This window comes from Macrotis lagotis, chromosome X, assembly GCF_037893015.1.
Source record: "Macrotis lagotis isolate mMagLag1 chromosome X, bilby.v1.9.chrom.fasta, whole genome shotgun sequence".
Lineage (NCBI taxonomy): Eukaryota > Metazoa > Chordata > Mammalia > Peramelemorphia > Peramelidae > Macrotis > Macrotis lagotis.
The window spans coordinates 685,216,600-685,233,636 of NC_133666.1; the positions used below are offsets into that span (position 1 = coordinate 685,216,600).

At 42.8% G+C, this 17,037-nt stretch overlaps 1 protein-coding gene across 1 annotated transcript in view; it reads left to right on the forward strand.

Annotated features, from left to right (window-relative positions):
- The first annotated feature begins 5,410 nt into the window (after window positions 1-5,410).
- SGSM1 (small G protein signaling modulator 1) overlaps window positions 5,411-17,037 on the forward strand; it is a 42,920-nt gene continuing 31,293 nt past the window's right edge. The window contains exons 1-5 of the mRNA XM_074206144.1: window positions 5,411-5,474; window positions 7,821-7,984; window positions 8,196-8,325; window positions 13,733-13,871; window positions 16,315-16,379. Coding sequence (XP_074062245.1) covers window positions 5,426-5,474; window positions 7,821-7,984; window positions 8,196-8,325; window positions 13,733-13,871; window positions 16,315-16,379 — 547 coding nt within the window. The 5' untranslated portion in view covers window positions 5,411-5,425. The remainder of the gene's footprint in view (window positions 5,475-7,820; window positions 7,985-8,195; window positions 8,326-13,732; window positions 13,872-16,314; window positions 16,380-17,037) is intronic.

Below are 17,037 nucleotides of genomic sequence, written 5' to 3' on the forward strand. Positions count from 1 at the left end.
AAGCAAGTTAAAGCTTCTAAGAGTCAGAGGAGGAAAGGAATAGCATTCCAGGCATGGGGGATTATCAGTGCAAAGGCTTGGAGGTGGGAGATGGCAGATTAGATCAATTTGATTGGAACATCTATTAGTGTAGAGGAGGACAATGTGAAATAAGCCTGGAAGGGTCAGTTGGAGCAAGATTATAAAGATTTCAAATGATAACAGCAATAATATAACATATCTTCTATGTGTCAGACATTTGGCTAAGCATTTTAGAACCAGTATCTCATTTGATTCTCATATCAACCCTGTGAAGTAAATGCTATTGCTCTCCTAATTTTACAGTTGAGAAAACTGAGGCAAACAGGTTAAGTGACCTGACCAAGGTCACATAGCTAGGAAGTGTCTAAAGTCAAATTTGAACCCAGGTCTTCCTACTTACTCCAGGTCCTACCTACTTTCCTCAAAGCCAAACAAGAGATTTGAATTTTAATCTAGAGGCAAGAAGGAAATATTGGAGTTTATTGAGTAGGGAAATGATCTAGTCAGATCTGGACTCTAGTCATCTTATTTTGTTGACCATGTGGAGGATAGACCACAGAAGAGAGAACATGGGATGCAGATGGAACAATTAAAGAGGGGATTGCAATGGACCAAGTGAGAGGTGATCAGGTCCTAAGCAAGAGGTGAGGGTGGGTGTCTGAGGCAAGAGAAGGGGATGAATGTGAGGCAACATGAAAACAGAACTAACCATTTATGCCCAGAGGGTGAGGGCAAAGGGAGATGAGGTTGACTCCAAGGTTGCAATCCAAGAGATGACTGGAAGAATAGTAGTGTCCTTATCATGTAAAAGGGAGTTTAGAAGAGGGGAGATTTTTGAGGGAAAGATGATAAATTGGGTTTTGCACATGCTAAGTTTGAGACATCTATAGTATAACCATTTGTAGTTTCTCATAGGTAATTGCAAGAGTGGAAATTAGGGAGAGACAGGCTGGACATGTAGATCTAGGAGTCATCTGTATAGAGTCCATATTTGAATCCATGGGCCCTGATAAAGTCACTAATACTTGTTCTAGTTCTCTTACTATTATTACTAAATGGACTTTTGCTCACAGAGGTCATCTCCTAGTAGGGGCCCCTCTGCAAGCAGGTAACTCTCCCTTGTTACTGACTCCCAGAGTCTCCGAGCTTGGAGCATCTCAGTGACCATCTAGCCCAGGCCACACCCAAAGAGGACTCCTCTCTAAAGGAACCCTGACAAGTCGTCCTTGTACCTTTGCACATAGATCTCCAATGATGAACTCGTGACTTTCTGAAGCAGACCAGTCCACTTGAAGACAGCTCAAATTATTTGCCATTTTTTTTTCTCTACCTCCAGCCTAAATCTATCTCTTCACAGTTTCTAATCATTGTTCCTGCTTAGGTTCCTAGATTTAAAGTAGGAAGGGACTTTAGAGGTCATCTATTCTATCACTCTTGTTTCATAAATGAGGAAAATGAGACTCAGAAAGGTTAACGGATTTTCCCAGTGTCACACTGCTAATAAGCGACAGAGATTAGATTGAAAACCAACCTTTCTAAGCCTGCATCAGGTCCTACCCAAAGTAATTTATCTCCATTGTTGTCTGCTGTCTCCCTCTTCTGGTGATCTGGAGACAAGCAGCCCTTGAGCCAGCAGGACCATCTTCTCCAAGATACCAGCTGGGCGGTCTCCACCAGAGGTTACTTACCTGTTTCCTGCCCTGGAGATGTTCTGTTCCCCTGGGAGAGTCTTCCTTATGTCTCTTTCCTCTATTCCATCTCTCAGAAACCACAGAGCATGAAGAGCTCGTGGAAGGCAGCCTTCCCCTTTAGATTTCTGGCACCCCTATTCTTGTGGAAGTAAATGAGAAAATGGCCAAAGGAGGGTGACTGGCTAAGATCAGGGAGATCCCACCCAACTGGGGTCCAGGAATTCCTCAGAATATACCAAAAATCACAGTATTTCAGCTTCTAAATAGCAAACCTCTGCAGTAAGCTAAGTGTTTAGATCCGGGAGGGATCTTGGAAGCCATCTGGCCTAGCCATCTCAGAGACTTTCCCAGTGCTTAGCACTTGGTAGATACCTCTTTTTTTTCCTTTGGAAAGGCAATGGAGTTAAGAGACTTGCCCAAGGTCACACAGCTAGGTAATTATTAAGCATCTGAGTCAGATTTGAACTCAGGTCCTCCTGATTCCAGGGTCAGTGCTTTATCCACTGTGCCAACTATCTTCTTCTTGACTTGTAAAATAAAATTGTAAAAACCTCTGGTGGAGACCACGCAGCTGGTATCTTGGAGAAGATGGTCCTGCTGACTCAAGGGCTGCTTGTCTCCAGATCACCAGAAGAGGGAGACAGCAGACAACAATGGAGATAAGAGATTTGGAGCTGGGAAGAACCTTGGACGTCATCTGATACAAATCCCTCATTTTACAAGAGAAGAAATGGAGGACTAGGAAGAAAAGTCCTTGCCCAAGGTCACACAGCATCAGAGGCAGGATTTGAACCTGGTTCTTCTAATTTCCAGAACCAGTGCTCATTCCATTAAATATGACCTGCCTCCCCAGAAAGGGGCAAAACTGAGATTGAGTCTTGGTCTTTTGAAATCTCCAGTGAAATTTCCATAGAAGCAGCAGTTGAAGGAATGGAATATTCTAAGTCTGGAGAAGAGAAAGGGTTACTGCAGTCATTCAATCCTGTATTTATTGAGCACCTACTGCATATCAGAAATTGTGCTAGAAGATGAGGATACAAGTCCAAGAAATCAGTGAATCAAAACTCACTAGAATTTTTATAGTTTAAAGGGAGAGATAATAAGTAAATATAAAAATACATACAGTACAAATATAAATATAAACACATAAATGTACACACCTATACCGGGTAGTTTGGGAAGGAGGATTTGAGGGACATCAGGAAAGGTTTCAAAAGGAAGCTGATTTTTGAGTTGTATCTTAAAGGAGGACAGGGTAGAGGTGAGGAGGGGTTGAGGATTGGGGGATGGAGTGCATTCTAGGCAGGAGAATGGGGGATGTAGTGCATTCCAGGAAGAGGGAGGGAGATGGAATAGTCTGAGTTAAGAATAGAGAGAATAGATGACTTCAAATAATTGAGGGGCTGTCATGTGGCAGATTAATCAGATTTGTTCTATTTGGACCCAGATTGGGAACAGAGAGGCAGGTTTAGACTCGATGTAGGGAAAAACTTCTAACCATCAGAGCTGTCCTTGCAAAGCAGAGTTGGCCGCCATGACGGCATTCCCGATGGCCAGATAAGAACTAATCAGGAATGCTTTATTGGCTATTCTCTATCATGAATGGGTTTGTCCAGAAGTCTTTGAAGGTCCTTTCTGACCCAAGGTGCAGCAGCTTCCTGATTTTAGTGGATCTCAAGGAATTCCGGGATCCCAGTTTGGCTTCTAAAGTGATAGAGATGGCTTCTCTTCTAGGGGAATATTGATTGACTTGGTATGCACTATGGTTTTATAAAGTCCTTCCAGTCAGTCTATTAGGATTTATAAAATTCCTAGTATGTTCCAGGTTTGAAGCTAAATGTTTTAGAGTAGGTAGTGAAGGTTTTGATAGTCATCAACATCATCACTATGAATGAAAGTCATCATCATCATCTTCATCAATGACATTTATAAGTAAGATTTCCAAAGCCCTACACATCCATGATATTTCAGCATCGTGTCAATTTTTGGAATTATTGCAGTTATTTTTGAGTTATATGCAGTTATTATCAACCCCATTTCACAAGTGAGGAAACTGAGGCTCACAGATGTTTCTTGGCCAGAATGACCCAGCTTGTAAGTGTCAGAGGTGAACTCTGAACCCTAGTCTCTCCTGAGTTTAGTCCAATATTCTCTCAATTCTAACATATTAGCATTTTATATGTAAGGCAACTGAAGCTCTGGGAGGGAATGGCTTGTTTATGGTCATGTGACTAGCGAGTGGCGGAGCTGGGACTCTTTTGGGGTTGAGGAAGGCGTCTCTCTCTAGAGATACAGATATTGATATCTATCTCTATCTCTAACCACACTTATCTCTCTAGATTGCAAGAACACGATAGAGGACTTTATTATATTTGGACTTAGAGTCAGGAGGATTCTGCCTCTTACACTTAGTAGCCACATATAATGATTGTCCTTCATTCTGGAAGAAGACCATGACATCAGGGGAGGTGATGCCAGGAAAAGCACAGAAGTTAGCCTTGAGTGGTTGGGGCTGGGTGAAGTCACCAACCTCACGTTCTCCTCCAGAGTCATCTGGGTCAGAGGCCAGATATGAATCAGGACGACTGGAGATGGCACTGAATATGAGGCAGATAGATTAAATGACTTGCTCAAGGTCACACAGCTAATAAATTTCTGAGGCCACATTTGAATTCAGGTTCTACTGATTCCAGGACCATTAGTACTCTACCCACCATTTAGCTGTCCCTTTTAGCTAGGAGTAAATCACCTTTATTTTCTTATTTATAAAATGGGTACTCAGGATTATAGACATAGATTTGGAAGGAACATTACAGTCGTCTAGTCTAATCCACTTATTTTATAGATGAGGAAACTGAGACATAGAAAAGTTAAATGACCTCTCTGAGGTCACTCATCTAATAAGGTTATGGTCCCTCAGGCATAAACCTTCTGTGAGGTTCAAATAATATATGGAAATCTCTGGAAAATTTAAGGCCCCATGGTGGAAGCAATGATGAACTGGTGGATTTAGAAAAATATCGAAAGACTTAGACTTATGAAAGAAGATGCTATCCACCTTCAGAAAAACAGAATAAGTAGAAAATTAAAAGTCCTATAAAATGTCACTGATTAAATGTTTGATAATTGATTATTATTATTATCTCATCATTTATATAGATAGACAAATATATGTGTATATTTATATACATAGAGGGGGAAGAGACAGACAGAGAGAGAGAGAGAGAGAGAAACTTATTGGGGGGATACAGATACAAGTAAGACCCTGGACAAGTCACTTGAACTTGTTTGCCTCATCTCTAAAATCTGGAGAAGGAAATGGGAAACCACTATCTCGGCCAAGAAAACCCCAAATGGGGTCATAGAGAGTCAGACAAGACTGAAATGACTGAACAACACCACACAAGAAGGAGGAGATATCAGTGTTCATAGAGGAGCATGGTGAGGAGATAACCAGGATGTGGCATTTCTGATTCCTGGCAAAATAAGACTTGCTTCTCAGAGTTCTGAGATTCCAGGGTCACTGGTCTAAGATTCTAGTGGGAAAGAGATAGGGATGAAGGATGATGACTTGAGGGCAGATGCTTTTCTCTGAGGTGTTCTTCAAATCCCTTCCTGTTTGTGGGGAGGGAAGGGACTTGGGAAAATTGATAATGGGCTAATGTCTCTGATCCAAGCCTCTGTTCTCTTTCAGTGTGTACTGGGACTATGCCATGACCATCCGCCTGGAGGAGATTGTCTATCTTCACTGCCATCAGCAGGGTAAGGGCTGCCTGGAGGAGGTGGCACTGGGGGCTGATGGCTCAATCACTCAATTAATGGGCTAAGTCCATTTCCTATCCAGGGACCCCAGACTGTCTAGCTGAGTATACTTTCCAAGGATGATAAGATCTTAGGTGTGAACTAGAAGGCGTCCCAGGGCCCCTGGTTTTGGTAGAGGAAGAAATTGCAGCCTAGAGAATTTAAGTGACTTGTTCAAAGTCACCCAGGTAGTAAAGCAGAAATTTTAACCCAAGTCCTCCTTATCCACTGTGCCACAGTACCTCAACACATGCCAGAAACAACAAAAACAATAATGATAATAATAGCTAGTGCTTATATTGGGCAATTTTAACCTTTTCAAAATGCTTAATATATATGTAAGTATTTGCCCTTTGCAAATATATGATCCCAGTGGATGCTCACAATCCAGAGAGGTGCTATAATTGCACCCATTTTATGGATAAAAAAACCCAAAGAGAAGAACTGAAGGGACTTGTCCCAAGGTCACAGAATTAGATTCAATGAAAACAGTTTCATCTCTTCAGAGTCACACAGCTTTGAGTGATGAATGCCTATGAACAGTCCTCCCTTGAGGATAATCATTTAGGCAGCATCTATTAAACACCTAGTGGATATGCTTGCATCATTGTCACCTTGGGAAGTCACTTAAATTGCCTAGACCTTAGTTCTTCATCTGTAAAATGAAGTGGTTGGTTTCCATCAAATCTCCAAGATGGGTGATCCCGTAACTCTCCAGTCATCCTCCCCTCTTCCAAATCAAATGACTCTGAGCCCATTGCTTCAAGCCTTGGTCTTGGTCTGCAGGATGTTCGCCTGGTCTGCCAAGCTAGGCCTTCCCTGAATCTATGATCCCAAGTGAGACTCACAACCAAGAGTCAAGTGATGGACAAACCAACAGCAATTACTATGCACCAGACCCTGTGCTGGATTCTGGAGAAACTAAGACAGAGATGAGCCTCAAGAAGCTGACATTCAAGGTGGCTAGGTGGCACAGTGGATAAAGCACGGGCCCTGGAATCAGGAGTACCTGGGTTCAAATCTGGTCTCAGACACTTAATAATTACCTAGCTATGTGGCCTTGGGCAAGCCACTTAACCCCATTTGCCTTGCAAAAACCTAAAAAAACAAACAAACTGACATTCTACTGGGTGGATAGCATAGAAATGTATTTTTTTAAAAACTCACAAACTAAAGAGAGAGATTGTATAGACTGGAAATGTAAATAGAGAAGAATAAATTCATGGGTGATAAGTTCACCAATCGCCCCGTTGAAGGAAGGTGGAATTGTTTGGATTCATCACTCACTGTCTGAGGTTGCTATCGAGTAGAAGCTGAACTCTTTGAGTGATGGAATTCTTCAGGTTCTTTTTTCAGTTTTTATCCCCTAGCAACTAGTAGTCAGAAGACAAAGCCATTTATTAACCATTTTTAATGTTGAGTACATATTTTTTTAGGGTTTTTTTGCAAGACAATGGGGTTATGTGGCTTGCCCAAGGCCACACACTTATTAAATGTCTGAGGCTGGATTTGAGCTCAGGTCTTCCTGATCTAGGGCCTCACTGTGTCACCTAGCCACCCCTTGAGTACATATTTAATAACAGCATTTAATGTGTATTATGTGCCAGACGCTGTGTAATATACACTTTAAAAATATCTCATTTGAGCCCAACAACAACCTAAGGTTGGTTTGTGGTGAATATTTTTGCTCCCATCTTACAGTTGAAGAGTGACTTGCCCAGGGTCACACAGCTAGGAAGTGTCTGAGGCCAGATTTGATCATGGGTCTTCCAGTCTCCAGACCTGGTACCTGGCACTTCCACTGCTTCTCAGTAGAAGGAAGACCTGAATTCAAATGCTGCCTTAGACACTTTACTAGATATATGACTGGACAAATCATTTCACCTGGAGGTTTCCATTTCTTCATATTAGAATGAGGTTGATGGCCTCTAAAAGTCTATGATCCTAAATCCAATCTTGATGTCTGTTAGTTTGTATCTTCATATGCACATGTTGTTTCACTCCAATTGTATGGAAATTATTTAAGAATCAGAATAATTCGAGTTTTTCCTCTATATATTCCCACTGCCTGGCTTATTAGTAAGGTAGTTGATTAGTGTTTGTTGATTGACACATTGATTGGCTAAGGGATTTGGTTGATTGGGATTTGATCTGGAGAGGGCTCTTTGGATGGGTTGACTCAAGGAGGCATCTGTGCTTAAAGACGGGGGAGGGGTGGGAAGGGGGGAGTCCTGGGGGAGCCCTTTTGTAACCAGCCCAATGGTTGATTTCTACTCCATGTTTTGTCTGACTTTGTGTTGTCAATAGTAGACAGTGGTGGGACGGTGGTGTTAGTGAGCCAGGATGGGATTCAGAGACCCCCGTTCCGGTTTCCCAAGGGAGGTCATCTGCTACAGTTTCTCTCGTGCCTGGAGAATGGGCTCCTGCCCCACGGTCAGCTCGACCCACCGTTGTGGTCCCAACGAGGAAAGGTAAGAAGTCCCTGGCATCTGGGGAGGTGCTTTGGCCCAAGATTAGGAACCTTAGGTGTTTGATGACATACCTTCCTTCCCAGGGAAGTCATTGGGTGTGTTGGGGCCCCTTGGAGCATGTCAATCTGGCCCATGGGCATGCCCTGTATGGGTGAGGGAAGGAGTAAGGAGTTGGGGCTCAGTATATTGGGTTGGGAACCTTTTCTTTTAGGGTAAAGTGTTTCCAAAACTCCGAAAGCGAAGCCCTCAAGGTTCCTCAGACTCTACATCTGACAAGGAAGATGACGAAGCCACAGATTACGTCTTCAGGATCATCTACCCTGGCATGCAGTCAGAATTCAGTAAGTCTGTTTGTACTACACCAGGCTACTGATGGGGTGGCACTTGGGCAGGTGGTGGTTTTTAAAAAAAAGTTTATTTACTTTTGAATTTTACAATTTTCCCCCTAATTTCACTTCCCCCCCCCCCAGAAAGCATTCTGTTAGGCTTTACATTGTTTCCACGTTGTACATTAATACAAATTGACCATGTTGAGAGAGAAATCATATCCTTAAGGAAAAAATAAAGTATAAGAGATAACAAAATTATGTAATAAGGTAATGTTTTGTTTTGTTTTTTTAATTAGAGGTAATAGTCTTTGTTCAAACTCCACAATTGATACAGATGGTATTCTCCATCACACATACCTCCAAAATGTCCCTGATTGTTGCATTGATGAAGTGAGTAAGTCCATTAAGATTGATCATCAACTGGGGTGGCTAGGTGGCACAGTGGATAAAGCACCCGCCCTGGAGTCAGGAGTACCTGGGTTCAAATCCGGTCTCAGACACTTAATAATTACCTAGCTGTGTGGTCTTGGGCAAGTCACTTAACTCCATTGCCTTGCAAAAACCTAAAAAAAAAAGATCGATTATCAACCCCATGTTGTTGATAGGATGTACAATGTTCTTCTGGTTCTGCTCATCTCATTCAACATCATCAGTTCATGCAAATCCTTCCAGGCAAAGGGGATGCACATTTTTATTGCCCTTTTGGTGTAGTTCCAAATTGCTCTCCAGAAAAGTTGGATGAGTTCACAGCTTAGGGTGGTGGCCTTGAAAGGCATCCAGTGCTCTGGGCAAAGGAGAACCAAGCTAGAAGTTCTAGCTCTGCCACCAGCTCAGTGACCTTGGAAAATCAATTACCCCTCTCTGATCTTAGTCCTCTTAAGGTCACAGGATCAAAAAGTCATACATCTAGCCTAAATTTCTTCATTTTGCAGAGTAAGAAACTGAGCCCCAAAGAAATGAAATAACTTATAAGGTCATACAAGTTAATGAGATTGTACTCCAGGTTCCATGATGCCAAGATGAATGTGACTTCTCATTATAAAATACAGCTAAGTACATTGTAATACATCCTTGAGATGAAAATTCCCTGTCTGTGATGGACATTATTTTTAAATATTTCATTGCTTTAGCTCAAGCCTGTTATAATAATACAATTGGCTGCTCATACTAATGACTCAGAGTTCTATAGCATTTTATTCTTGGGTTTTTTTTTTAGGTTTTTGCAAGGCAAATGGGGTTAAGTGGCTTGGCCAAGACCACACAGCTAGGTAATTATTAAATGTCTGAGACCGGATTTGAACCCAGGTACTCCTGACTCCAAGGCCGGTGCTTTATTCACTACACCACCTAGCTGCCCCCTAGCATTTTATTCTTTCTGAACTACCAATGCTTAAAAAATCTCATGAGCCTAGGGACATTTTCAGTGGAGGTAGAAATCTCTGAGTTACATTGTCTGTAATTAAAGTTCCCCTCAGATGCCTCTTTGTGGTGTGACTGAGATCCAGGCACCATCACTCTCCAAGGTACATGAGGAAAGCACAAATTCTTTTGTGTTTTGGATACCTCAGAACTTGTCTTCTGATATGAACCCAATGAATGGGCTGGTCCATGTGTCTATCATATGGAGACCACTGCAGCCACATTCTCCTATTTTTTGGATGGTAGCTATCTCCCCTGCTCCTGTTAAGCCAGGGAGAAGGTTTAAAAGGACCATGGAGGTGAATGATTGACTCAGTATTCCCCTACATGCAAGATTTTCTAGAGGCAGTTAGGAGGAGAATTAGGTTTAAAATCAGGAAGACTCATCTTTCTGAGTTCAAATCTGACCCCAGACACATACTAACTATGTGAACCTAGGTAGGTCATTAAACTCTGTTGCCTTAGTTTCCTCATCTGTAAAATAAGCTGGAAAAGGAAATGACAAATCATTCCAGAATCTTTGCCAAGAAAACCCAAAAATGGGTTCTTGAAAAGTTGGACATAATGGAACAACAGCAAGGTTGTCTATAGAGAAACACATTATACCTACTTGCCTGAGGTCCCCAGGTTCATTAGAAGCTTTCTGTTGACTTAAATTGCATCCATACTCATCTTGAGTTTAGAGAACACAGTGTTCTAAATCAAATAATTCTAGTTCTTAATAGTGAGTGGCTGGGACCAACCTGGAAGTGTGCAGTAGAGGAAATAGCACTGAATTTGAAGGGAGAAGACCTGGGTTCAGATCCTGACTCAATCTTGGTCAAGTCACTTTCTGAGACTCAGTTTCCTTTTCTGTAAAATAAGAGAGTGTACCAGATGACCTCTGAGATACCTTCTAGCTCTAGACCAAGACCTGTCCATTTAATTAAGTCACAATTGTTGACAGACCAGAGGGGATGGCATCACCCTGCCCAAGCTTGTAATGATAACCTCTGCCTTGGGCCTATTCCCAGGGCAGTGCCATGGAGTAGGGTCAGATAAAGCAAAACAGACATATAATATTAGATAAGTAGTGTGGTGTATAGTGGAAAAAATCCTGGTTTTGAACTCAGATGAACTGGGTTTGAATCCTAAATCTACTACCAGCATGCCCTTAGACAAGCCATTGCCCTTTCTGGGGCTTAGTTTTCTCGTCTGCAAAGGAAAGGGGTTGATATAGATTTTCTCTCAGGGACTTTTCATTTTTAATTTCTCCTCTTATGAAACTGTCCACTATAATATCATGAGACAGACAGAGGGTCATTGATCTGGAGCCAGAAGGAAGGGGCTTTAGGGACTGTCCATTCCATCTTTCCCCAGTTGATTAAGGAAGAGTCCAAATGTAGTAGAATCTAGACCTGGGACTTCCCTCCCTAGAGCCTTCACCTTACCCCTTTGTGGTTTTTTCCTTTTAAAATGTGTCTCAAGTTCCTACAGAGTACTCGCTTCTGCCTCCCCCTACCTCTTCAAGACCTGCATGGATGATGTTCCCAGTGGGGCGGACCATGGTCGTGATGGCTATGGGGCAGTTGTCTGCTCAACCTGGAGGGGCCGCTATTCCTACCCTGCCGGACACAGAATTGTTCTCCCCCAGTAATGTTCTGGTTTTCCCCCTCAGCTACAATCTTGGTGCTTATCAACCCCAGCCATATTGTCATTTGAATTCCTTAGCAAGGTGGATTTGGGGATGGGGTGATGTCATATGGCCAGTTGACCCTTTATCAGAGTCATAGGGTCATAGATTTAGAACTGGAAGGGGCCTTAGAAGCCACTTATTCCAAACACCCTCATTTTATAGAAGAATGAACTTTCCCAAGGACACTTGCATGGTAGACTGGAGGATACACCTAACCATGAATCATAAGTCCCAGGGTTCTAGTCCCTAATTTGCTATCACTCACTGTTTGAATTTAGGCAAGTCCCTTCCCCTCTTTCTGGGCCTTAGTTTACTCATCTATAAAATCAAAGAGTTCAATGTGACGACCATTGTAGCGCTAAATTCTTGTGATCTTTGATTGATTAGACTTGTATGGTTCAGAGTAGACTCCCATGATCTGGGGTTATCTGACCCCACAGACAGCAAGGTAGTATCCTGAGCAAGGATCAGCTTTGTCTCTGGAACCTTTTGCTCAAGTATCCTACTGTCCTTCTCATCTAGAATCCTACAGAAATCTTCTCCATGATCAGAGATTGTGATGTCTATGCGAGAGATAGCCATCCATTCAAATGAGATAATAGCATAGTAAGTGGTTACAGGAACACTTGTCTCCCTTTCCCTCTTCCATGCCAAGGGGCACCCCTGGGGGATGGAGGACTCTTTCACCTTTCCCCTACTGCTCTCCCACTCTTGTCTCTGAAGAACTCAGGGTCTCCCAGAATTCGAGCTAAAGGAGCTCATTAGCCGTCGGATTACAATTTGAGCAAAATTTCTCTGCCTAACGTCCACCTGGTAGTTGCTTGATGACCTCCAGTGAGGAGGAAGTCGCTACCCCTGGAGGCCATTGCAATCTACCAACTCTAATGCTTCAGAAGTTTGTCGTCAGTCGGTCAGTGAGTAAAGATTTGTTATGTCGCTGTGCCAGGTACTGGGAATACAAAGAAAGCTAAAAAACAGTCCTTAATCTCAGGAAGCTCAGTCTAATTGGGATAAGAACATATAAATGACTATGTACAAGCAAGCTATAGATAGAATAAATGAAATGTAATCTACAGAGGAAAGACATTAGTATTAAAGAAAATTGGAAAAGGCAGGACTGGATCCAGGGCCGCTAGGTGGCACTGTAGTGGATAGAGCGCCAGTTCTGGAGTCAGGAGAGCCCGAGTTCAAAATTACTTCAGATACTTGCTAGTTGTGTGACCCTGGGCAAGTCACTTAGTCCCGTTTTCTTCTTAAAAAGAAAGAAAATGATTGGAGCTGGGAGAGATAGATCTTACTCAAGGAACAGCAAAGAGACCAACATTACTGGGTTGAAGAATACAATACTAAGGAGAGACTGGAAAGGTAGTGAGCGGCCAGGTAATGAAGGGCTTTGGAGGGTTTTATATTTTGTCCTTAAGGTGACAGGAAACCACCAGATTTTATTAAGCATCGAGGGGCAGAAAATGATGTGCTCACATCTTGACTTTAGGAAGTTCCCATTGGCAGTTCTCTTCAGCTGTAATCAAACAACAAGGTATCTATTAAATGTCTGCTGTGGGCCTGGTACTAAAGGTACAAGCCTAAAGAATAAAACAGTCTCTGCTCTCAGTGAGCTTATATTTTAATGGGGGAAATGACTAATATACTGTAAAACTCCACCCAGTGGAACCAAGCTGAATCAATCCATTCTCTTTTCTAGAAGTTAGCTCTTTAGAAACTTGAAGACCACCATCATGTGCCGCCCCATCCCTTCCCACCCACAATCTTCTCTTGTCTAGGCTAAGCATCCATAGTTCCATATAACAATTCTCAAGATTCTTTTTTTGCCTTTTTGGTTACTTTCCTGTGGATTCTCCTTCTTGCACCCAGAGGAGAGCACAACAGTCCCTTGACTGATTTCAGGATTGGACACCTCCTTTCCTCTCATCATAGGTAGCATGGCCATGGGGAAGGACAAATGACAACATGGCACTCTTGCTTGAGGCTCTGATACTTTTTCCTAAAACCGTGGTTCCCTGGTTCTCTCACTTTTGTCTCTCACCTCTTTCCCAACTTTCTCTGCAGTAGTCATTGTCTGCCAACCCCTATGGGGCTCCACTCTCAGCTGGCCTGCCAGGGAGTAATTCCCCACCTCTGATTTCTTGGTACTTTTTATCGGATCATGCGTGCTCCAGGGGCCTGGGTTAAATCTCATTTATGGGTGCCTGGATGCTTCAACTCAAGATTCTTGTTCTTTATCTCTATTGCTGGGAAGCTCCTGGCTTTGGATCAAGGTCTCTGTGCCTGCATTAATGGGAGGTTCCACCCTTTTCCTTTCCTCAGTGCCCCCAGACTTGATTGATGCCTCTGTGAGCAGCCTACCTTCCATGTGGCAACCCAGCCCTCGAAGGTCATCCTGCTCCTCTTGCTCCCAGAGAGGCTCCACAGAGAGTGGACAATCCAACGGATGTAATCATGAGAGGTACAAGGGGTGGCATAAGGAAGGGTGGGTGAAGAATGGAACCTGGGAGTGGGGGAGATGGGCTGCAACGAACCAGGATTTATTGATGCCTTCTGAGTATCTCTAGCTGGTTCAGGCATTATGAGTTTTTAAAACAGACTCTACCTTTAACAATAGCAAACACAACAACAACGACAGCTAGCTTTAACATACTTATGCTTAACATTTAATATTAATATTTAATAAGATTTTCCTATTGTTTTGCATCTCATTTGATGTTCACCGCAACACTCAAAGGTAGGCGATATTATTATTTCCATTTTATAGATGAGGAAGCTGAGGCTGAGACAGGTGATACAGTTCAGAAAGTTCTGAGGCAAGATTTGAACTCCTGACTTTGAAGTACAGACCTCTCTCTACTATATCTCTTCTAAACTATAAGTTCCACGAAAGCAATTACTATGCTTAGACACTTATTAACTATATGAGGCTTGGTAAGTCACTTAGTCTCCAAACACTCGAGCTCCCGTATTTACAAAAGGGGAATGATACTATCACCTGTGCGGCTGTGAACATCCAGTGAGATAATATTTCTAATCTCAGAGCACTCAGTAAGTGCTAGTTACTGTTATTACTGTTGTTGCTGATAATCAATTGTATACAGCTCTTGGCCAGTTGCACAGGTCTTCACATACAGTAGGAGCTTAATAAATGTTGAATGTTGTTGTTAAGCTATCTTAAAACAAACCGGAGCTGGGAGATACCATCTTTCCTTCCAAGCTCTGTCGTTGACTTTCTAGAAGTGTCCAGGATGGTCCCTGTGTCTAGAATGGGACACACCCCATCCATAAGGTTAATTAAGTCACAGTTTCTAGGAGACTCAAGCCATTACCATGGCCTGTTCCTTATTCTCATCCCACGAAACACACCCAGTTATCTTTTGTAGAGGAATTTATAAGGCATGAAGGTAAGGTCTTACATCTGAGTTCAAGAAATGGACTGCAAGGGGATGGCCAGGTGGCGCAGTAGATAGAGGACCAACCCTGGAGTCAGGAGTCCCTGAATTCAAATCTGGCCTCAGACACTTAATGATTACCTAGCTGTGTGACCTTGGGCAAGTCACTTAGCCCCATTGCCTGAAATTTTAAAAAAAAAGTTAAAAAAAAAAGAAATGGACTTCACAATACAGGTGGCAAAGGTTCAATAGAAGTTTGTTGGAAAGATCCTTGGTGGGTTTAGAGATTTCTTGTTCAATATGACTCACATTAGATATTTATTAAAGACCTATTGTGTGTCAGACAGTCTGCTCAGTGCAGGGGTACAAAAAAAGGCAAAAGACAGTCCCTGCCCTCAAGAAGCTTACAGTCTGATGGTGAAGACAGTTTACAATCATGGATATACAAAGCAAACTATATTCAGAGTAAATAGGAAATAATGAGTAGGGTTGGGGGAAGGGGTTGGGAAAGGCTTCCAATGAACAATGGAATTTTAGTTGAGACTTGAAGACAATCTGGGAAGCCAGTGAGCAGAACAGAGGTCCTCTAGGTGTGGGAGACAACCAGAGAGACTGCCCAGGGCTTAGAGATGGACAAATGGTGGCCAGGAACGCTATGACAATCACAGGCTGCTTTGGGAGATAGATCTTCCTAGGATGAGGACAAAAGGGTCCTAGGGTGCTCTTCTCTGCCAAGACCAAGTTTGGAATGTTTCATTTGGCTCTGAGCTCCTCAGGTTAGGGAGGATGTTGAGAAGCTGAAGAGCATCCTGGGAAGACAGTCAGGATGGTTAAGGGCCTGAGTCCAGTCCATTTAAAGGTCGATTGAAAGACTTGAGGGTAATTAGCCTGGGGAAGGCTCAGGTCAGACATGACAGCTCTCATTGAAGAACATGAAAAGTTGTGCTTTTGAAGAGCAAATAGATTTGTTCAGTCTGCCTGTTTTTTTCTTTTTTTCTGGGACAGTGAGTGAAAGAAAGAGAAGGGAGCAAGGAAAGAAGAGAAGGAGGAAAGAAAGAAAGAAGTGAAGGGAGGAAGGGAAGGAAGAAAAAAGTATAGGAAGGAAGAAAGAAAAGAAGGAAAGAGAGAAGGAAGGGAGGGAAGAAGGGATATCCTTAGACTCCAAACCCATTATTCTTTTCCACTGTCTCACAGTGCCTTTCTGCTTAAAGACCATCCATGAAGTCTTAGGACCATTGTCCATCCTGGGGTTAAAGTAAACTGTTGAGACCAGTAGGCCCATCATACTTCTTCCTGAACCACAGAACCATTTGGTCCTTTGGAATATTCTTGCTCCTTCCCTGTCCTGACCCTTTCTCCATGACTGAATCAGTTGCCTCCTCCCTGGGCCTCCTGAGCTTCTAGGAGGATGGGGAAGGGGGTGATCTTTAGTCACCTCCCAGATGATAGACCTGCTGATTCCATTGCATCTGTTCTAATTTCAGTTTCTTTGTCTTCTTTCTCTTTCAGGGCCCCTCTGAAACTCCTCTGCGACAACATGAAACATCAGATCCTCTCTAGAGCCTTCTATGGCTGTGCGTAACCGGGATTCCCCATCTCAGACTTAGTGTGGGGTCCACAGGGAGGGGGAGGAAGTCATGGAAGATGGTCATTGAATGCCCATTTGACACCAACACCTGATAAGAGATGCCATGGAACATAGTGTATGGAAAGCAGCATTGTAAGCTGGCTAGACTTCTGCACCAGGACTTAGGAAGAGCTGGGTTCAAATCCTATCTATGTCACTACTAGCTGTGTGACCCTGGACAAATTACTTAACCTCTTTGCATTTTTATATCCTCATCTGTAAAATGAGTGGATTGAACAAGATAGCCTGTGAGATCCTGCCCAGCTATAGCAGCAATAATGATAATAGCAATAGCATTTGTGTGTCACTTTAAGATTTGCAAAGCATTGACAGGTTATCTCATTTGTTCTATAAAATGAGCACTGTGATCCTGATGGCCTGTGAGGCCCTCTCTGGCTTCTAGAATTATTCCTTCTATGAATCTTGGTTATTTTTTTCCCTCTTTGAGTATTGGTTTCTTTCTCTGTAAAATAGGGGATAAAAGCAAAGGAGAGGGGCGGCTAGGTTGCGCAGTGGACAGAGCACTGACCCTGGAGTCAGGAGTATCTGAGTTCAAATCTGACCTCAGATACCTAATGATTACCTAGCTATATGGCCTTGGGCAA